Raw genomic sequence first — 22,272 nt, forward strand, 5'->3', positions numbered from 1 at the left:
TGAGTTGATAACTCATTGTAACTAGCTGACTGGCACATTATACAATTCTCTCCACTTCTTTCTGTGTGCATTTTGTATATTCTATAATAAAAATTTTTTAGAAAAGAAATGCCACCACTAGTCTAATTAAAAAAAGCCTGTACTTAGAGCTTAGGCTCTTTATTTTTCATGGGATCACATATGTCATTTATCGCAGAAATTAATACTCCTTTCAGGGCTAGTCTTGGGAGAAGTAAGTTTACCTTGCCCAGAAGTTCATGATTAGTCCAGTTTAATTTATGCCTCTCTGTTTACAGGATTTGAAGAAGCCTTTTGATAAAGCTTGGAAGGACTATGAAACAAAAATGTGAGTGTTTTCGTTTTAAAAAATAAGCGTGGGTAACTTGAGGCTTTAATTTAAGATCGTGCTTTTATTGCTTAAAAGTATTGTCTGAATGAACCTTAATCCAGGAAAGAATTCACCCAGACCTGTGTTGCCCTGTTCTGCTGTGATTCTAGACGTTTTCTTCTGTATCAGGTGTCTGGCTTCCTGATGTTAACCTCTTCAGACAGGCTTTTTCTTGTCCCTCCTCTTCTGTCCTATGACTACCTGATTGTTGTTTTCAGGAATGTTAATTGACTGCTGCTGGTTGACTTTAGGCAGCTGTTGTAACATTTCTGATCACAGTTTCTCGATTCCTGGAGTGGAGAGGATCGAGCCAGCTAGAACTGGGTGAGCAATTGTGGGGATAATGGTTTTGGTTATTTTAAATACCTGAGAAGTAGAAAATATGTTTTAATGCCTTATGTTTGCTTTGTAATGGCTGTGCATTGGGTAATGGAGTTTTCTCAGTGGAAATAGAAACTTTTGTATGATGCCATCTGGGAAAGTGGTAAGTGTTCAGAAGAAAGCCTTTTCAGATGTTGCTGTTGCTGGTCAGTTGCTAAGTCAGGTCCAACTCTTGGTGACACCATGGACTGCAGCACGCCAGGCTCCCCGGTCCTTCACTATCTCCTGGAATTTGCTCAGATTCACATCCATTGAGTTGGTGATGTTATCTAGTCATCTCATCCTCTGCTGCTCCTTTCTCCTTTTGCCTAATTTAATCTTTCCCAACATCAGGGTCTTTTCCAATGAGTCAGTCTTTTCCAAACAGGTGGCCAAAGTGTTGGAGCTTCAGCATCAGTCCTTCCAGTGAATATTCAGGGTTGATTTCCTTTAGGATTGACTAGTTTGATCTCCTTGCAGTCCAAGGGATTCTCAAGAGTTTTCTCCAGCCCCACAGTTTGAAAGCTTCGATTCTTTGGCCCTCAGCCTTCCTTATGGTCCAACTCTCACATCCATACATGACTACCGGAAAAACCATAGCTTTGACTATACAGACCTTTGTCAGCAAAGTGATGTCTCTGCTTTTTAATACGCCATCTAGGTTTGTCATAGTTTTCCTTCCAAGGAGCAAACGTCTTTTAATATCATGACTGGCAGTCACTGTCAGCAGTGATTTTGGAGCCCAAGAAAATAAAATCTGTCACTGCTTCCACCCTTTCCCCTTCTATTCCATGAAGTGATGGGACTAGATGCCATGATCTTAGTTTTTTGAATGTTGAATTTCAGGCCAGCCTTTTCACTCTCCTTTTTCATCCTCATAAAGAGACTCCTTAGTGCCTCTTCACTTTCAGCCATAAAGGTGGTGAGTATCTGAGATTGTTGGTATTTCTCCTGACAATCAGATGTAGCTACAGGTAGGTAATTGGGTTTGTTTGTTTTTACCAGCCCCAGGCATCTGTTCAGAGGTGGAGGATCACAAAGCTCACACCAAGCAATACCAAATCCTTGGTGCTCATCCTGTCCTAGAAATCTTAAGTTCCCATACTCCAGATTCTGGAGTTTTTCTAATGCTGCTCATTCACATCTTAACACAGATTATTAAACCAGAATGCTTTGAAGGTTGGCTCAACCCAGAGAGGCTCCAAACTCACTATGCTTGGCCTGTTAGCATCCTGCATCCATGTGCCAATTCAGTTCAGTAAATAAGAAGGGGATCCGAATTCCTGCTTTATAGACAGGACACCAGGCCTCAGTATTTGCTCTGGTCAGTTGCAAGGGACAATTGAGCCAAGGGCAGGGCGTGGGTTTGCCCACTTCCATTCAGCTGCTGTCACTGCCAGGCTCATGGGCCTTAGAGAAAAAATGCTTCTGTGCATTTCTGAACCCGGGACGTGAGGGGATCTCTGAGGAGGGTTGTTGGAGAGAGTCTTCTGGTTCTGATAGCGAAAGGTTTGAAAGAAGAATGAGATCAAATTCTATAAAATCAAGACACACATAGATACGGTGAGGACTCACAAAATCCCAGAATTGGAGGACAAATGAGCACCACCCTTTAAAACTCAGAGTAATTGTGGTGTTGGAGAAGGCTCTTGAGAGTCCCTTGGACTGCAAGGAGATCAAACCAGTCAATCCTAAATGAAACCAACCCTGAATATTCATTGGAAGGACTGACGTTGACGCTCCAATCCTTTGGCCACCTGATGCAAAGAGCTGACTCATTGAAAAGACCCTGATGCTGGGAAGGACTGAGGGCAGGAGGAGAAGGGGACCACAGAGGACAAGAAGATTGGATGACCTCATTGACATCATCATGAGTCTGAGCAAACTCCAGGAGATGGTGGGGGACAGGGAAGCCTGGTGTGCCGCAGTCCATGGGGTCGTAAAGATGTAGCGACTGAAAAATAACAACAATCCTGGGATAAATTTTAAAATTCACTCTACCCACCTACATGTGAGATTAAATTATCCTGAGAGGCCCTGTGCTGTGTAACAAACAGCTTTAAAACATGTTTAAAATTCCTGGCCTGCAGTTCCATACCTGACCATTATGAGAGTGATGAACATCTGGACTGGATCTCAGGCCCTTTGCGGTAGCTGTGGCGTCAGGGGCGCCTCAGGGCTGCATAATTGTCCCGGGACCTCAGGGGCCTCCAGTTACACTCCCTCCTGGGGCATGAGTCACTGCAACAACATCTCTACCAAGTGGTCACCTTCTACTCACCCATTCGAGTCAGTGACTGTCTACTATGTGCCTAGTGCTGTGCTTCAAATAAAAAACAAGAATTAGAAGCTGTATTTCTTGCCTCCTCTTAAATACTCCCTCCCCAAATGATGGGGACTCTGGGCCCAGAGGAACCCATTTCACGTTGAACACTTTCTGAGGAGTGCTGCTTGTGTTGTGTTGGTGTCCACCTTGGGGTGCTGTGCGAAGAGTCTCTGCCCTTCTCTTGGCTTTCTGTGGCTTTTGTTTAGTTTCCTTTTCTCCTGAATAAAAGACTAATTTAGTAGTTCAAGCCCTTCCTAACTGATGTGACTTGTAGCTACCCTGGTCCCCGGTCTCAGGACACGCTCCAGGGAGAGGTCAGCTGGTACCCTGTCCAGTGTTGCACGCTGGACTCAGGAGCACAGTCGAGCAGGAGATAAAGACAGAGGGGGGAATGAAGCTTAAGAATGGGAAAGGCTGTCTGTTTCCTTCTGTGACTGTGAAAGTGTTAAAGCTCAGTTGTGTCCGACTCTTCGCAACCCCATGGACTATAGCACCCCCCAGGCTCCTTTGTCCATGGAATTCTCCAGATAGGAATACTGGAATGGGTTGCCAATTTCCTTCTCCAGGGCATCTTCCCAACTCAGGGATTGAACCCAGGTCTCCTGCATGGCAGGCAGATTCTTTACCATCTGAGCCACCAGAGAAGTCCTCTGTGACCTTGAGCACTGTCCTAGTGGAGTTGCTTTGGAAGCATTTGCTGAGTTCAGTACTCAACAAAAAGGGCCAAGATGGATATTTTTGGACAAATCGCATCTTTTCTTCACAATGAGTTCAAGTTTGTCCTGTGCCGAGGCATCTCGGGGAGCATTTGTGTCCACGGTGGGCGTCAGGATCACAGAGGGGGCTCCCCAGTCTGGAGGTGTCTTGACTGATTCCCTCGCCTTTCCACGTGTTAGAACCAAGATAGAAAAGGAAAAGAAGGAACATGCCAAGCTCCACGGGATGATCCGCACGGAGATCAGCGGGGCTGAGATCGCGGAGGAGATGGAGAAGGAGCGGCGCTACTTCCAGCTGCAGATGTGCGAGGTGGGCGTGCGAGGGGGGTGTGCGAGGGGGGCCTGCAAGGTGCAGATGTGTGAGGTGGGTGTGAGAGGGGGGCGTGTGAGGGGGGCCTGCAAGGTGCAGATGTGTGAGGTGGGCGTGAGAGGGGGGCGTGCGAGGTGCAGATGTGCGAGGGGTGCGGGTGAGGGGGGTGGGCAGGGCCCACCAGAGGCCTCAGGGCCAGCGCCAAGGTGCCCTGGATGCTGTTGTCCACTTTCTGCCCCTCAGGGAGCCTTAGGCTCCTGGAGTGTGGGATTAGATTAATCTGACATCAACGTTTATTAGAGGTAGGGAAAGACTCATTTGAGAGATGGAGGAGGAAATGGCAACCCACTCCAGTATCCTTGCCTGGAAAATCCCATGGACAGAGGAGCCTGGTGGGCTACAGTTCATGGGGTCACAAAAGAGTCGGACATGACTTATCGACTAAACAACAGAACCTGCAAGAAGGTTCTTTCTGCCTCATGCAGATCCTCCTGGAAACACCTCTCTTCCACTTCAAGTCAGCTAGAATACCCCTGTAAAGTGAAGTCACTCAGTCGTGTCCGACTCTTTGTGACCCCAAGGACTGTAGCCTACCAGGCTCCTCCGTCCATGGAATTTTCCAGGGAAGAGTACTGGAGTGGGTTGCTGTTTGCTTCTCCAGGGGATCTTCCCGACCCGGGGATTGAACCTGGGTCTCCCGCAATGCAGGCAGATGCTTTACCATCTGAGCCACCAGGGAAGCCAGAATACCCCCTTAGGTGCTTTTAAGGAGGTACCAGGGCAGTGAGACCCCCTCCCCTCACCCCAGCTATGGTCCCCTCTGTGAGCGTGAGGGGAAGCCCCTGCCTCAGCAAGTGTCCGCCCCCCACCCCAACCCTGGGCTCCACCTGCTCTGGGTAGGGATGCTCTCACAGCCTGAAGTCCTCTGTTCCGCTCCACCTGCAGCCTGAGTCCTCGCCTCTGGGAGGGGAAAACGGCAGGACCGACACTCAGAACTTTTCTTTGCTGGAGGCTCAGGGATGGAAAGTCTCCAAGACAAGACAAGCAAGCCTTTGCTTCCAGCCTTTTTCTCATGCCTTGCTTGGGGATTTGTTGGTCGAAACAGCTCGTGGAAACAGTTCCCCCCTCCCCCGAGGGCTCATGCCTCCGGGCGGTGGCAGTGGCGTGTCCGTGCTTCGTGGCGTTTGTGTTCCCCCACAGCAGTGCAGACGTACGTTTTGAGTGTGCCCGTGCAGGGGTGATGTTTGTGACAGACACTGAGACTCGGTTCAAGCAGCTCTCCATTCCCTGTAAGCTATCCACAACAAAGCTCATCAAAAGGCACTTTGTGATTTTAGGATAGCACCTGGCCTTTCCATATGTGTATCTTAGGAGTGTATTTAAATGGTTTTCTATTCCCAGAGTACACTAAGTGTCCCATGGAGGAGAATCAGTCTCTGGGACAAGAGACATTTGTCTGATATTAGACAGCCACACCAATTCTCTTTTGGTTTCTGTTTGCGTGGGATTTCTTTTTCCAGCCTTGTACTTTCAACTTACGCATACCTTTGACTCTTAAATGTGTTTCCTGTGGGCAACCTATATTTGGGTCATGATTTTTTATCCAGTCTGACAATCTCTGCCTTTTGATGGGATTCTTTAATCATTCACATTTGATGTTACTGTCTATGTGGTTGCGATAGTAACATCAAGAAAGTCTGTTCTTTTACTTTTTTTTTTTTTATATCTTAGGTTTTTTGTTCCTCTGTCTCTCCTTTGCTGCTTTGTTTTTCAGTACATGAATATTTAGAAAGGTGTAACTAAGCTCAAAGTGTTCCTGTAGATAGGAGAGTGGATGTTTTAATCCACATGCTGTTTTATCACAGCAGGCATCACTTAGACTAACACCTGCCTAGCCCGTTTCATACTGCTGCTGCTGCTGCTAAGTCGCTTCAGTCATGTCCGACTCTGTGCGACCCCATAGACGGCAGCCCACCAGCCTCCCCCGTCCCTGGGATTCTCCAGGCAAGAGCACTGGAGTGGGTTGCCATTTCCTTCTCCAATGCGTGAAAGTGAAGTCGCTCAGTCATGTCCAACTCGTAGCGACCCCATGGACTGCAGCCTACCAGGCTCCTCCATCCTTGGGATTTTCTAGGCAAGAGTACTGGAGTGGGCTGCCATTGCCTTCTCCGCCCATTTCGCACAGTGTTGGAGAAATCAGCCCAGACGATAGGCAACAGGGATGAGGAAGCAAAACCGCTGCATGTCATGCAGACACAGGGTGTTGCTTTTATTGAAGTGGGTTAAAATGAAGTAGCAGTGTTTCACGGAGAGTGGATTTGGAGGGGCGTGTGTGTGAGTTCAGGTTGTGCTCTCTCTTTGGCTGGTGAGGAGGAAAGCTGTCGACCTGAACTCTGCAGGACTGCTTATTCAAGTACGTTTAGGGACGAGAGACTCAGCCTGGGTGTTACTGGCATTTCCTCATGGTGAGGGTGTGCTTTCTGCAGCGCGCACCCGGTGTGCACCCAGCCCTGGAGCTTGTCCTGTCTGGGCGAATGGGCTGTGAGGACTGTCAGACGGGTTATTTTATTGGAAAGGCGCTATCTACCCGACACCGCTAAGTCACCCACATGAGTCGTCTGTTGGGCGGGTCCCCAGCCTGTGCCGAGCGTCATGGGGTCCCCGCTCTGCAGAGTTGGCTGGGGCAGGGCCTGGCGCTGTGTGCAGGCACAAAAGTGGAGGTGGGCCAGCGGGCTGTGAGGTCAGAGTTTGCAGAGGAGGACGCAGCTGATGAAGCTGCAGACACTGACCAGCCAGACCTGGGCTGGAAAGAGAGTGTGTCTGAAAAGCAGTCCTCGAGAACCCAGCCCCTCAGAGTGAAGACTGCTGCAGTTACAGTGGCTTTAAAATCGTTCCACCACTTCCTCAGACTGAAGCCCTTGAGCTTTGTAAATGCTCGACATTGTTTGAGTGTTTACCATTTTAGTTGCTTCGGATCTAACGTAGAGAAGTGACTTTCAGGTGTTTATTCTAAATCTGTGGAATTTTTTCTTCAAAAATGAATTTTATAAAGACATTCAGTATGCCAGATCAGTAACACAGAGCTCGTGTGAATAGAGAATGTATGAGAGATCTGCTCTTGCTTTTCTTATGATTATAAAAATATGTGTTTTAAAACATTGGTCAGTATATATATGTGTGTGTATGTATATATGTGCGTGCATGCATGCTTAGTCGCTCAGTCATGTCCGACTCTTTGCAACCCTACGGACTATAGCCCGCCAGGCTCCTCTGTCCATAGGGATTCTCCAGGCAAGGATACTGGAATGGATTGCCATGCCCTCCTCCAGGGGATCTTCCTGACCCAGGGATTGAACCTGTGTCTCTTATGTCTCCTGCATTGGCAGGCGGGTTCTTAACCACAAGCACCACCTGGGAAGCCCATGTATATGTGTGTATATGCATAAAAGAAATTAAAAGTCACTACAGATTTTACTTATTAAGGTAACCACCTTGACATTTAGCTGCACATCTTCCAGATGTCCCTGGTACACATACGTTAAAGACAGTTTGTATAACCAGGATCATTCCCTACTGCTGCTTTGTATCCTGATTATTTTCACTCACTAGTGTGCCACAGACATCTTTGCACATCAGGAAGTCTCTGCTTTATTGGCTTAATTACTAATAGCCCTTCTTTCTATGAATGCGCCAGACTTAGTTCCCCATTCATTACGTTTGGCTTGTTGCCATTTTTCACTTTTACAAGCAAGTCTGCAATGAACCTTCTTTTCCATTCATCTTTGTAAATTTTTATGATTGTCTTCTTAGAATAAATACCGGAAAGTAGAATTTGCAGGTCAAAGGGCACATGGATTTTAACGTTGACACATGGCCAAACATCTCATTAACCATCTAACCATTTTGCTACATTGCCAGACATCTTATTTAATCAACAGTGAATAAGTATCAGAAAGGAGGGAGATGAGGATGTAAAGGCAATGATGTAGTTACCGTTTCAGAGCAGCCGGGCAGGAGGACACTTGAAGGTGAGTTTCCCAGGTTACAGCTGAGATGCCAGTGGTCAGTGGGGGTCAGCTGCTCTCTAGGGGGCTTTCAGTCTTAGAGGTGACTTATTCGCAAGATTGTAAATATATCCTATTTAGATAGTGAAGGGGACAGGGAATTTATGGGATCTTTTGTTCTATAAACACTTAGCAAAGAGCAAATGTATGTCCTGATGCTAGTTCTATACATCCCTGGGGTTTCCTGCTGTCTTGTAAGTGTTAATGAATTCTCCAAGTTAAAAATGATTTTAATTTATTTGAATTTAAAATTTGTTTTTTTTAATTCAAACAATCACAATGTTTATTTAAAGTGTCGGGGGAAGTGTTTCAATATCAGAGATGTGGAGACAGAGCCTTAACTACAGAAAACCAGCAGTTAGTGTTTAGACAATGGCCTTCCTGAAGAAAGAGCCCTGGTACAGGGGATGTGGAGAGCAAAGTCCAGAAGGTGGAACCCTTTCATTCTAACCATCGTCACTCTTCCATGCAAAAGTTTCCCTAGCTGGTTAAGACAGAATGTTTTATTGCAGGGAGTTCTTGGCACTTAAAGCTAAGAATTTGATTACCCAAAGGTCAGGTAATTCATGTGGCACCAAAATAAAAGAAGCATTTAGTTGTGGCATTCAGAAAATATTAAGCATCTATCATGAGCTCTACCCATAATACAGGATGTCAGAGAAGGCAGGGAGGTGACCTGCCCTCAGAAGTTCATGTTCAGCTCATCTTCAGCTCATCTTCTGTTTCTATGACATTTCCTGTGTTTTTTTTTTTAACAGTATCTGCTGAAGGTCAATGAAATTAAGATTAAAAAGGGAGTGGATTTACTTCAGAATCTGATCAAGTATTTTCACGCTCAATGCAAGTAAGTTCTTGGTTCTTTTCCTTCATTATCATGGTATTTCAGATGTTTCTCTCTCTACGGCAGCTTCTTGGAGATATGTAGTATTATGCCGAGGAAAGTATGCATGTATTTAAAAATATACTAGTAAATAAGTAAAAAGAGTGAAACAGTGAGGCATGCTGCAACACAGATGAACCTTCAAAACACATAAAGTGAACGGGCTGAGATAGGGCTTGGGGGCGGGCGGGAGTGGGGAATGACTCCCAGGGGGCACAGGGTTTCTTTTTGGGGTAATGAAAACATTCTGGAATTAGACAGGGCTGATGATTTCTCAACTTTGTGAATAAATATACTAAAACCCACTGAATTGTATGTTTTAAAAGGTTGAATTTTACAGTTTGAGAATTATATCTCAAAAACTAAAGAATTACATAAAAATCTACATTACTTTATCAAATATACTTTTTTTTTTTTGGTAAAGCGCCAAACTAGTTTGATTCTTGGATGTTCTTTTTGTTAAAAAAGAAGTGAGATGGTGTTAATGCAGAGTCGTAAATTAGGAGAATACTTCCCATGTATTACTGATCTATAAAACAGATGATGTGCTAGGCAAAGGCGGCCGACTGGGCAGAGAGGGAGAAACGTTCAGGTTCAGGGGACTGCTCACGTGCTCATCTTCGCTGTGTCTGTCAGCCCTCCACACCCGAGGCCTCATTGTCTTTCCTGTTCCTCAGCCTGCATCTCACCATTGATATGAACAGGCTGCAGGCTCATTCACTGCTGCTGTTGGGGGTGTGCTGTGTTTTGGGAGCCCCCTGAAATGCTGGAGACAGGGTGGTGTACGTCCCGGCCACAGCGCCTGCTGGAGCAAGATGCAGGCAAACCCACGTATAATCGGACGCTTCACAAAGTGTTCTGAAGTCCCAGAGTCTGAGAGAGAATATAACAGAAGGACCTAATTTAGACTGAGATGGAAGGCAGAGATTTCATCTCTGTTTCATCCTTGCTGTGTTTTCCAGCTGGCAGAGCACAGCACCTGGCCCACAGGAGGTGTTCAGATTCCTGAGTTACCTGCAGGTCTCCCTCAGGGACATGGATTGTGGGACACAGAGGGGCCGGCAGGTGGGGAGCAGGGCAAGAACCTTCCAGGCAGGGTCAGGGTCTCGAGGCAGGAGGGAGGCCAGCCCGCCTGAAGCGGAGTGGATTGGGAACGTCAGGGAGGCACCTCCTGATCCATTTCTGTTTTCACGGGGTTGCTCTGGGTGCCGAGAAGGACCAGATGGGACGGGGTGGGTGTGTGACCACTCAGGTGCAGAGGTCGCGTCCGAGGGTGGCCGGAGCCCAGGCTGCCTGGACCCGGGGCTGTGGCCACACAAGGGGGATGTGTGAGTGACGTGGAAATCTCTCGAGGGCGTTGTTCCTACATGTCCATGTGCCTTTCCCTTAACGGGCCGTGCCCCGCACTGGTATCCTTTACCCTGCTGTCCCCTTTGCCTGGAACGCAGTTCTGTTCCTTCTGTGCGTTCCCCCAGCCTCTGGTCCTGTGAGACCCGGCTCAGGTGTAGCTGCCGCAGTGGGGACGTCCGCTCACCCCACCTGCATACGGCTCCTCCCTCTCGTCACCAAGATGCTCCCTGCACATCCCCGCGATGGCACCTTAAGTGTGTCGTGTCTCCCGCCCAGCTGTATCCTCTGCAGAGATGTCCTCTGTGACATTTATTTTTTCACCTTTGGCCGCGTCGCGTTTCCTTGGCCCGATTTGCAGCGGTTGAATTGCACTGAATTGGGTGGAGCCGGACTTCGGAATTCTTAACACACCTCTGGCCACGCTGTGTTTCCGAAGTGGAGGCCCAGCAGCAAAGGGAGATAGGTCGTGTGGTTCATTCAGGGTTAAAAGAAGAGCTCCTGGCGTGGAGCTCAGAAAATAGGAAGACCCTCAGTTTGTAGAATTTTTAAGATGAATTCTTTTACTCAAAATGCTCTGTGATGACCATACAAGTTGCTTCTTCAGTCTTCTCCTTGTAACTTTATGTGAGGCTATTTAGGAAGTAGGTCGCTTCCTTGCTGATATTTTATTTTTTAAGAAGTTATTCTGGGGTTTCCTTTTTTTTTTTTTCCTTTATTTTGCCCAAACTAATCAGTTGGTTAGCAACAGACCACTTGTGGAAAAGTGAACGAGTTGGCCTTTTATGGGCATGAGCTCAGTAACTTTTAAAAATGATGAATCTTCCATTACTGCCTTTTTGGATGGAGCTTGTATGTGTGTGTGTGTGTGTACACATGTATATACTGCATGCTCTTCAAATCATTTGAGAAGCTTTGACTTTTCAAATGCATATTTGGAGGGCATAAAACGTGGAGCTTGAGTGATTCAGCCATTGGATGAAGGAGCCTGTGGCCCCACCCGTGTTTATCTGCCGGGCAGTTCCCCCGTGTCCCCATTTCACACTCTCTGTCTCCATGCCTCACGGGAGCACAGCCCTGCCTGGCGAGCGCGATGACCCCAGGGCAGAGGCAGCCTGCTCAGTGGGGACTGCTGGTCTCTGCAGGTGGCCAGAGGCCTCCGTGGTGGAGCCTACATTCCCTGGAAGCATGCTTGCGTGTTCTTCCTGAGAACTGCTTAGACAGACTTGACTCTTCTTCCTTTTTGCTTTCTCCAGAAGCCTTCTTGAAGAATATCTTCTTCATCTTCAGTTGCTCAGACGTGTCCGACTCTTTGCAACCCCATGGACTGTAGCCCACCAGACTCCTCTGTCCATGGGATTCTCCGGGCAAGAATACTGGAGGGGTTGCTGTTTCCTCCTCCAGGGGATCTTCCCGACCCAGGGATCAGATCCTGTTCTCCTGCATTTGCAGGCAGATTCTTTACCACTGAACCACCTGGGAAGTTGATCGTCTTATGAACTTATGGTCTATGCCTTTTATATCATGTAAGGACAGAACTGGCATCTCCAGTTCCTAGAAGAGCCTGGATAGTGTCTTACTAGCCTTTGCTGCTGAAGACTGAGACTCCTGTTCTCTAGTGGAATCTAAAACTAGGCAGTCTTTAAAACAAACAAAAACGGTGAAGTTCTAGACAGTAGTGATGAGCGCTAAAGTGACTCGTTCTTTGTACCTGCGGGGAACCTCTGTGACCAGTGGCGGCTGATGTCCTTGGTGTTGCAGATGGAATAAGACCCACTCCGGTGCCCGGGAGAAGTTCCCTCCAGGAGAGGGAGGGCCAGAGGCCACCAGCCATGAGGGGGTGCTGGTGGGAAGGCTTAGGAGGGGGAGGCCGCTCTGCTTGTTGGGCACATGAAGGTTGAATTTCAGTGGGGGTATTATAAAGGCTGGCGAATTTGATCAGATATGCTAGAAAACGTTAGATAAAAAGCAAAATTTGGTATTTGGTAGTATGGATGATACTGCTGAAGCCTGGGAAAGCACTGACAGGCTCAGCCTAAGAAAACTGCCTGGGAGTTGGTACTTAGGCTTGAAGTGACAGCAGTTGGTAAAGAGGCCCCTTGTTTTGAAGCGTTCCCCCTAAGGGCAGAGAAGAGAGACAGGACACAGTTGCCTCAATAAGAATCGGTACACAAAAGATAGGAGTTTTGAAAATCAGGGGGAAGAGCTTTCTAGATAGGTGGTCAAGATTGGCGAGGCTTTCCACAACGATGAAATCTAAGTCTGGATCATTATTCCAAGCGCAGGGTCCAGTGTTGCAATGCAGACAGTGTCTGTGATGAGAAGCGCTTCTCTGGGCACCTGACTCCACTGCAGGGTGCTCGTGGGGACTGTCGCCAGGCTCGGAGGTTCCAGGGCCAAGCACCTACCGCCCCACGAGCAGGACCCTTTCTGGGCCAATCCCCAGTGATGTTTCTCCCCCTCCCTAAACCAGCGTGTGTTCAACTTCCCTTCCCTCCCTGCCTCCTTCTCTCCCTCCCCACTCCCACCCCAACCTCTTGCCTTCACCTATTTTACAAGAATTTGATGAGTGAAATAGTTATACAAGAAAAAAATATAACTCAGACAAAACATCAGAACCAAATGAGTTCATGACAAGAGGGAAATGTTCGCCCTCTCATGCCTGTGTTTGTGCTTCTCAGTTTCCTTTTCAATTTAAAATTGCTGCTCTGGGCCGGGCCTTGTGCTCAGGGTGGAAACACAGGGACGTGCAAGACATGGCATTTCTGCCCTGGCAGTGGAAACAGACACGTGGAAAAGTCATTATAACCCGGACACAGTTGCTCTACCAGAAGCATGTTCTATATTTAGGGGGGAAAAGAAAATGAGTTAGGCAAAATACAGGAATGAGAATATAAAGTGAAATTACGCAAATATCTAAAGATTAAAGTAAGAAACGCTGATAGCCCAGCCTCTCTCCTAATAACCAGCTCATAATGGTTTGTGACCCGCATGCTGTGTGTATGCTTCCCCCTTCCTTCCTTCCTCCTCCCTCCTTGGAGTTATTGTATTAAGTGTCATGCAGTATTGTTTTTACAGCCCCTCCTATTAATTGCAAACTTGATATGGGAAATTCCCACAGGACCGTTGCTGAGTTTGAAAGAAAGAAACGTGTGAACCCCAGGTCACTTTTTGAAGATAGTCTCCTTGGTACCCAGTAAACCGGCAGAAGTTAGAGACGCCTTCCTTCCTTCCTTCATTTCTTCCTTCAACAAATAGCGTGCACTTGATATGTGTCAGGTTTTGCGGGTACTGTGTCCTCACTCTCCCGGAACTTTGGATCTGACTGGGGAACTATATTTTAAACTGTTACCCCAATGAACACATAATGGCGGTTGTGGCGAGTGTTTCGAAGCCAGAGACAGCATCTCTGAGGGAATCTGGTGAGAAGACCTCTTTGAAGGGAGGGGAGTGTGGCACACCTTGCTGATGAGGCCATTATTTAGCTGAAAACTTGGAGAGTGAGTGGGAACCAGCCAGGTGAACCAGAAGGCAGACTGCAGAGCCTCCTCAGAGGCAAGAACAGTTTGTGCAAAGGGCCTGGAGGCAGAAATGACTGGGTGGCCATGGAGGAGTAGGGAGAAGTGAATAAAGGGGCAAGGGGGGTGGACTGAAGCTTGGAGGTGGGCACTTTAGGCCTTGTTACAGGTTTTGAACCCTCGCCTAAGCTCCTGGAAGACTTTGCTTCCCCTCAAATGGGCTCAGAGGCCGAGCTGCAGAAAAAACTCGTCCAGCCTCCATTCTCATTCCTGAATCGCTTGTTATAAGTGACTTTATGAGCCCTGGGTTCTGAGTGTTAAAAATGTTTCTTTTGATATTCGATCTCAGGTTCTCTGACCACGTCTTCCTGCTCTGCACACAGGGCCATCCGTGTGCATTAAGCCAGCTTGCTTTTTTTCCTCGTCCTTTGTCTTTTCCACTTAGCTGTGGCCTATTAAGGAGCCTAAAATTTAGTGTCTTATTCTTACGTTCACCCTGTGCTTCTCTGGCCTCAGACTCTTCTACTTCTGAACCCAATCCTCTGCTGTGATTTGTCGGGAGAGTCCTGTTTTTCCACAATAAACTGAGAATTTAGGGCTCATTTTACATGAAACGGTAGCGTTTCAACCTTTTCTGCTCTGTTCGTCACTGGATAAGTAGCTCTTAGCGTCCAGTCACATAGATTCTCGTTATTCAGATGGTTATTTCTCTCACTTGGGCCCTGTGGTTCCCCTACCCTGGTGTCCACAGACTCTGCCTGTGTGGCAGCAGCAAGTGAATGGTGACCATCTGAATCTTCCAGGAAAAATCACAGACACTAGGCTTATTGCGGTTCCTTCTCAATTCATTGCTCATAGTTTTGAATATCACTTTGTTCGTGGTTTGCCTGATATTTTAAGGTTTGGTTCCTAGTCTTTTTCCCCCAGGAATTACATCGTGATCTCAGCCATTTCCTTTAAAGAAGTCTTTTTTTCTCCCTCTAACAAAATTGTTTTCTCTTTTATGAAACACACACAGCCTATGCTCTTTTTTCCTCCTAGTTTTTTCCAGGATGGACTGAAAGCAGTTGAAAGCCTCAAACCTTCCATTGAAACACTTTCCACAGACCTTCACACAGTAAGTAACTTCCCTCCCACGTGAGTGTCAAAAGTATGCACTACGCACTTGGATTTAAACGTTGCTTTTGTGTGATCTCATGTTTGTGTGCCGCACTGCCCAGAACATGACCGCCCTGGAGCGCCCCCAAGGAGAGTGGGGAATGGGGTTCCTGCTCTATCCTCTGTCTTGGTTTGGGGGGGAAGGTTGCAGTTGTTGAGAAATGACCATGAGCTCCACCACCTCGCTGCACCTCGGCCGTACTTTCTCTGCTTTATTTTGTTTTTTAAAGATTAAACAGGCCCAGGACGAAGAGAGAAGGCAGTTGATACAGCTCCGAGATATTCTGAAATCGGCATTACAGGTTGAACAGAAAGAGGTGAGGGGATTTAAGTTTGAAAGATCGCTGTTTTATCCTTTCATCCCTTAGTCTCGGTGGCTCTAGGACTGAAGAGGTGAGATCCAGGTCTCTGGGTGCTCCTTCACCTCCGGGGTTGTATTGGACAGCATGAAAATATGTAGTTTGTTCTTTGAGTTGGTTTTATAAAACCATCTTTTAAAATACGCTTATTTTGTGGAGGAACCATTACCATAGGCCTTGCCTTAACGGCAGCATTTCAACAATTGCTGCTCCGTCCATCTTACCGTGTCTTCACGTAGACACTCGTCGTTCATATCAATTACTGTTGATTGGCTCCCCGGGGCTCTGTGGTTCCTCTGCCCTGATGTCCATGGTCCCTGCCTGTGTGACTTAGCAGGTGACTGGTGACCATCTGAATCTTCCAGCCTGGAGATGATATTCCGTAAAATGGGAGGAGCTCGATTTTCTGCTTTCTGATGGGTAGAAACCTTAGTTTCTTACATCATCTCTTTCATATAATTATAGAAGGCTCTGTGTACTAACACATTTGCAGTGATCATTTGTATGTGGGGAGCTCAGTAGAAAAACCGTTAAAAAGTACATTTTAAGGTGATATCACATGTTTGCTACAGTGCAGATATTATGTGAAATTTAATGCAAACCCACATCCTTGTCAATGAAATTAAGTGAATTTCAATTGTCAGTGAAATCAATTGTCTATTAGTGTAAAGTTCACTGCTAGCATTTTGGCATGCTCTATTTTGTTTGAAGTTCTTGTACTATAACTGAATATTGTTGTTTTTTCTCCCAAATGCATTTACCTTTTGTGACCGAAGTCTAGGAGAGTAAGTAGTTCAGTATTTTTAAAAAATCGTAGAACTTTGCATGCTTTCTTCATGAACTTCAAAAAATAGATATTTCTTCCGTGAAATGTCTAGTAGCAGTTTTTATTTTTGTTCTTCCTCTTCCAAGAGCTGTGGGTTTTATTAAAGACCAAAGAATTTGAATACATAACTGTTAGTGACATGGAAGTTTTCCAAGTTTCCAGTTTAGCCTTTGGGGGTGACTCCTTTGTGAAGGTGAAACCTCTGGCCCCTTCCCCCTCCATTGCATCACTGAGTTCTGCCTGTTTTCTGAAGCACCTCGGTGCCTGCCTTGGGGGCAGGGTTGCCTCTGTTCCCCCTAGCCCCAGTGATCTGTATTGCACATTCTATTTGAGTGACTTTTCAAAAAAACATGACAGCATATGTATTTGGGGGGCTTGTTGGCTCTGTCCTCAAGTGTACAGATGCTTTTTTCTCCAGCTGGACCTCGAGCGGGCGGAGGAGGCCTTCCAGCCTTCTGTGCCTGGCCGACCATCACGTCATCGCACCATATTGCTCCTTCCCTAGGCTCTTGGTAAACACGGGTCCACTGAGTGAGAGGTTGGCAGATTGAGGTCGGATGTAGTGCTGGAAATTTCCCACAGCCTGGTGACTTCCTCCGGGGCTAGAGAAATCTAGGTCCTGATATTCCCAAACATGGAATATAAACAGCAAAAGGGGGGAAAAAAAAGAGCTTGGAGTATGGAGACTATGGTGCCTGATTATAAACAGAGGAGATGGCACAGATGTAGGAGCCACCAGGCCCCGGAGAGCTGGTGGGAGTGGTTGAGGGCAAGGAGGATCCCTTAAGGAGGGTCAGACCTGTGAAGCCAAGTCCAGGTTTAAAGTCCATAAGAGCAGGTACTGGGGTTCAGCAGCCCTCTGGGCACAGAGGGAGGGCCTGTGTTTGTTTTGGCTGTGTGGGAAGGGGAGGTTATTTATAACTGCAGAAAAGTGTAACAAACTTACCAGCACAGACCAGAAGTCTTTAATGGCTTGTTGTTTTTCTGGTTTTTTGTTGACCAGCCTGTCTGCCCCAGATGCACACAGGGGTCAAGTGAACCTTCTTTTCTGGCTCCTCTGGCTTTATACCCAAAGACGGAACCCACCCACCCATCCACTGGCTGTGAATGTGTTGTCTTTTCGGTGTCTCACACTCTGTGTTGCGTTTTGATGATGATATTTCATCAGCTGGACATTCTGTGAATACACTGCAAGTAGTAAAAAAAAAAGTGTTTAAGTTAAATTTGATCTATTTTAAAATACGTTTTGTAATTGAGGTCCCTGCAGTTACAAGAATTGAACATTTGGGCATTACTGTTGTTTAGTTCTCATTGCTTCTTTTTGGATTTTCTTCTGTGACGCAGAAAAATGAAGGTGTTGATGGATTTTATTCAGTGTTATAAAAATTCTAAATCTCCATGATTATAGTTCATAAAAATTAGGTAACATGCCCCAAAGAAACTGCATTGTTGGTTGGTAGGACTTACCCACCATGTTCTCTGTGGCGTTTCCTGCCTGCTTCCCTTCTCAGGTTTTTCCAGGCACTTGATAAGTATGACTAGTAATCAGGCCTTACAACAGCATGGCGGGGCAGGTAGTGTTAGCCCACGTTTACAACTTGAGTCTGAGAAATGCATTTGCTGGAGTGAACTCAGGTTTGAGCCCTGGTCTCTTCCACTGCAGGGCTCTTCTCTTTCCAGCTGTCTTATGTGACTTTAATAAGATCTCTGTCAGATAGTATCTCTTAAGAAGCTACTCAGAAGGAATTCTCTGGCGGTGCAGTGGTTAGGACTTGGCGCTTTCACTGCCAGGGCTCGGGTTCAATCCCTCGTGGGGGAACTAAAATCCCACAAGCTGCGTGGCACGGCCAAAAAAAAGCTGCTGCCCAGCAGTAACAGGGAACAGGTGGTAAGAGATGTTCGCAGACCACAGCTTAGTGCTCACTTAGCAGAGCCCGCCCCGGTGTATCCATGCACGTGTGTCCAGGGACATGCCTGGGGAAGTTGGGGGAGGTTGAGCATCACACCCCTCCCTTGGCAGAGAGGCTTGAAGCCTCCAATCCGTTCATCATGACAGTTGTCTGAACATAGACTTTTTGAGAGGCGGATGGATAAAACGTGAAAGTGTTTGTGATGTTCTAGATTCTTAGGGAGCTCAGGGATATTTCTGGGGTGTGTGCGCGTGTGTGTAAAATATGCAGCATCCTCTCTCCCCCTGATACTTCTGGGGGGGGGTGTGTCTGTGTAAAATATGCACCATCCTCCTTCCCCCAAGGCCTTCCCAGGTGGCGCAGTGGTAAAGAATCTGCCTGCCAGTGCAGGAGACTCATGATGTGTGGGATCTATTCCTGGGTCGGGAAGATCCCCTGGAGTAGGAAGTGGCAACCCACTCCAGTGTTCTTGCCTGGAAAGCCCCATGGACAGAGGAGCCTGGCGGGCCACAGTCCATGGGTGGCAAAGAGTCAGACACGACTGAGCGACTATGCACATGTCATGTCCCCAGCCCATCCCTGAAGATTTCAGATACGGAGTCCACTGCCCATCTGGGTGGTTTCTATCTCTGCAGGCTCTGTGGCTAACCCTTCATAAGGCCACACAAAACTGAAGATCTTGGTTGGTGCCTGGGATCTGGGAAATTTGTCTGGGTGTCACAGGACAGAGGGTATATGGGTATTGATAGAATTTTATGAGCACTTTCTGAAGGTCTATAAAATGCCTACATAACCTGTGTGCTTCAGACATACAAACCGTCTCCACGGGGAGGCTCACTCAGTCAGGTCTTAGGTTGTCCTTGGCCCTCCTGGGGGAAGCATGAGTACGTTGGAGAGTCCTCGAGAGTCTGGGCAGTGTGGACGCCCCTGCCAGTTGTCCGTGTTGTTAGGTGATGGATCTCCTTAGAACGAAATGCTCTTGTCCCTTTATGTACATTCCGTTCAGCTGAAATCTTGTTTATATGAAAGGGCCAGCTTTACTTCCTTCCCTTGATCACATGTCATATAAACAGGTGAAGAAAGGCTGTTTTTTGTTGGGTCACAATAGAAGTCACCTGGAAGGTGCTGAAATAGTTCTAAAGCAGGTTCAGTTTTATGTTAGATGGACTATACTCCTCTTACAAATTTTATAGTTTCAGATTTGCTTGCACTTTTAAACTGATTAAAGAAACGCCTTGTCTGAAGAATAAAGCAGTAATTTCTTCCCCATCCTCTGGCATTGCGTCTGATTCTGTTGAAAAGAAGAACATCCTTTATATCCTGTTCATAAGACCTGTGAAGAGCTCTGATTAATATGCATGGCATGAACACTTTTAGCAGTGTGTCACATGTTTCACCACTTATTTTGTGCAGGGTTTTTTTTTATCCCCTCTCCAGATCAATAGATGTATTTCTTAGTTGTACTGTGTAGCCTTTTGACAGGCCTATTTTTAGTCTTTCGCAGAGATTCAGATAAGTGAACATTATTTCTCCATTTCCCCTCCACTGCATTCATTTCCAGTGATGTTTAAAGCTGGTTTGCTCTAAATGTCTAGTGCCAGTGTATACTGCCCTTCTGAGAGAATGTGGGAACTGGGACCATTCTCACCTCATGAATGAGCTGTTTGCCTTAGTTGTTTGGGGGCATGAATCCCCGTGGAAAAGGAGGACGTTTCTCCTGTCTGGGGCCTGCTTGCTCAGGCTCTGTTGTCAGTTCAGTTGTGGAATGCTTGTGCATATTATTACTGATTTCTCAGATGAAGATAAAAAAAAATTTTTTTTTTTTTTTTGCTGAATTATCTCACCTGTATTTCAGAATTTAAAAAGTCAGTGCCAGACAGCCCATGTTCATGGATTGGAAAACTTGCTATTCTTGGGATGGCGGTATGCCCCCAAATTGATCTACAGATTCAGTGCTATCCCTATCAAAATAAAATCCCAGCTGCCTAATTGCAGAAATCCGCAGGCTGATTCTAAATTCATATGGAAATGCAAAAGGACCCAGAATGGCCAAAGCAGTCCTGAAAAAGAAGAACAAAGTTGGAGGACTCAGCCTTTCTGGTTTCAGAACTTACCACAAAGCTGTAGTAGTCAGGACAGTGTGGCATTGACATGAAGATGGGCACGTAAATCAGTGAAACGCTCGCATTTATGGTCAGTGGATTGTCAGCAAAGGAGTTAAGACAGTGCAATGAGAAGGGCTTCCCTGGTAGCTCAGATGGTCAAGAATCTGCCTGCCATGCAGGAGACCTGGGTTCAATCCCTGGGTCGGGAAGATCCCCTGGAGGAGGGAATGGCAACCCACTCCAGTGCTCTTGCCTGGAGAATTGCATGGGCAGAGGAGCCTGGTGGGCTACAGTTCATGGGGTCACAGAAGAGTCAGACACGACTGAGCGACTTTCACTTTCCAGTGAGGAAAGAGTTGTCTTTTCAGTAGATGACGCTGGGACAGGATAGTCAGAGCAGAAGAATGCATTTGGCCCCTGCCTCACACCACAATAAAAAGTTAGTTCAAGAAGGCTGGAGTTTGCCAAGTGTGGTGGAATCGGCCAGATTCTCAGCTGATGGGGTGGACAGTCTGCCCCAAGGGATGCCCACGGCCTGGCTACTGAGGTGCATGGGGTCAGAAGGAGGGTGCCATTCATGTGTGTTACATCCCAGGTGTTCACACAGGTGGTCTCCCTCAAGCCTTCCTAGGTTTACAGTCCTGACTAGAAGTTGTTTCTCATTTTCCCAGGAGGAAACTGAGGCAGGGAGCTTAGTAACTTGCCCAAAGAAAGAGGCGGAATGTTGTTTTTGTGTGTTTTGCTTGAAAGCCTGACCTTTGTCAGCGCGCTGTTTCCTTTCTTCTCAAAGGCTGCTTTTGCTGCACCAGGAGCTTCTTGCCACCGTCAGGGATGTAAATAAGTGAAATCTAAGTAGCTTCACAAGTCACTGCCAGACAGCCCCTTCTTCTTTCAGCCAGTTTGGGGATGCTGGTGTTTGTCATCTCCCTCTCCAGCCTGTGGGTGGCACTTACGGGTCCCAGGGTATGAATTGTATGTCCCTTTTTAGATGTGTTTATGGGGGGAAATTCTCTAATTAAAAAAAATATTTTTTTTGTAAGGGCATAAGTGTCTTTGTGTGCTGCCTTTTGAAAATTGGAATCTGGACAGGATTAAAAACAACTCACTTCTTGACCCTTTTCAGGATTTGCAAATGCGCCAGAGCACGGCCTATAGTTTACACCAGCCTCAGGGGAACAAGGAGCACGGCACAGAGCGCACCGGCAACCTCTACAAGAAGAGCGATGGGTGCGTAGACGCGTCGCTGCAGGCTAGGGGTGCGTGCGCGCGCACGTGTAGACAGCATCGCTGCAGGCTAGGGGTGCGCGCGTGTGTGTGTGTGTGTGTGTAGACGGCGTCGCTGCAGGCTAGGGGTGCGCGTGTGTGTGTGTGTGTGTAGATGGCATCGCTGCAGGCTAAGGTAAGGGTGTGCTCGTGTGTGTGTGTAGATGATGTCGCTGCAGGCTAGGGGTATGCGTGTGTGTATGTGTGTGTAGATGGCGTCACAACCAGCTAGGGGTGTGCCTGTGTGTGTAGATGGCGTTGCTGCAGGCTTGGGGGGTGTGTGTGCACATAGATGGCATCGCAAGAGGCTTGGTGTGTGGGTGTGTCTGTTATGTCCTGCATCCACAATCTCTGAACTCCTTATCTCTCCCTGTGTATCTATAAGGATCCGAAAAGTGTGGCAGAAAAGGAAGTGTTCAGTGAAAAACGGCTTTCTGACCATATCCCACGGCACCGTAAGTATTCTCTCATCGCTCTCCCGGTGGTAATGGGATGAGAGGTGCGGGCTGCAGGCCTGGTGAGGGGACCTGGCCCTGGGTGCTGGCCCTGAGGGTGCATTTTAAACATGTTTCTTGCTGAGAAAAGCTTGTCTGGATTCCTCCACTGTTCGGTACACCTGCTCCTTGTTCATGGTTCCCTGATCAGGGGCCCTTGCTGTCTAACAGCATCAGGAACATCTGAGGAGTCAGGTGGTCTGTGTTTGGAAATTGAACATCGCACTTGGGACGATTTCTTCTTTTCT

The 22,272-nt window shown here is 47.1% G+C and overlaps 1 protein-coding gene across 11 annotated transcripts in view; it reads left to right on the top strand.

Moving 5' to 3' along the window:
• ASAP2 (ArfGAP with SH3 domain, ankyrin repeat and PH domain 2) overlaps positions 1-22,272 on the top strand; it is a 154,141-nt gene that overhangs the window by 85,324 nt on the left and 46,545 nt on the right. For all 11 annotated transcript variants that reach the window (XR_014051586.1, XM_081483458.1, XM_081483459.1 and 8 more), the window contains 7 exons: positions 297-346; positions 3,971-4,100; positions 8,923-9,008; positions 14,951-15,026; positions 15,298-15,384; positions 21,391-21,494; positions 21,916-21,985. Coding sequence is in view for 10 of the 11 variants with exons in the window: in XM_081483458.1 (XP_081339584.1) it covers positions 297-346; positions 3,971-4,100; positions 8,923-9,008; positions 14,951-15,026; positions 15,298-15,384; positions 21,391-21,494; positions 21,916-21,985 (603 nt within the window). In the remaining variant the exon portion in view is untranslated. The remainder of the gene's footprint in view (positions 1-296; positions 347-3,970; positions 4,101-8,922; positions 9,009-14,950; positions 15,027-15,297; positions 15,385-21,390; positions 21,495-21,915; positions 21,986-22,272) is intronic.

Source organism: Giraffa tippelskirchi, chromosome 4, assembly GCF_054371585.1.
Source record: "Giraffa tippelskirchi isolate mGirTip1 chromosome 4, T2T-mGirTip1v1.2.pri, whole genome shotgun sequence".
Lineage (NCBI taxonomy): Eukaryota > Metazoa > Chordata > Mammalia > Artiodactyla > Giraffidae > Giraffa > Giraffa tippelskirchi.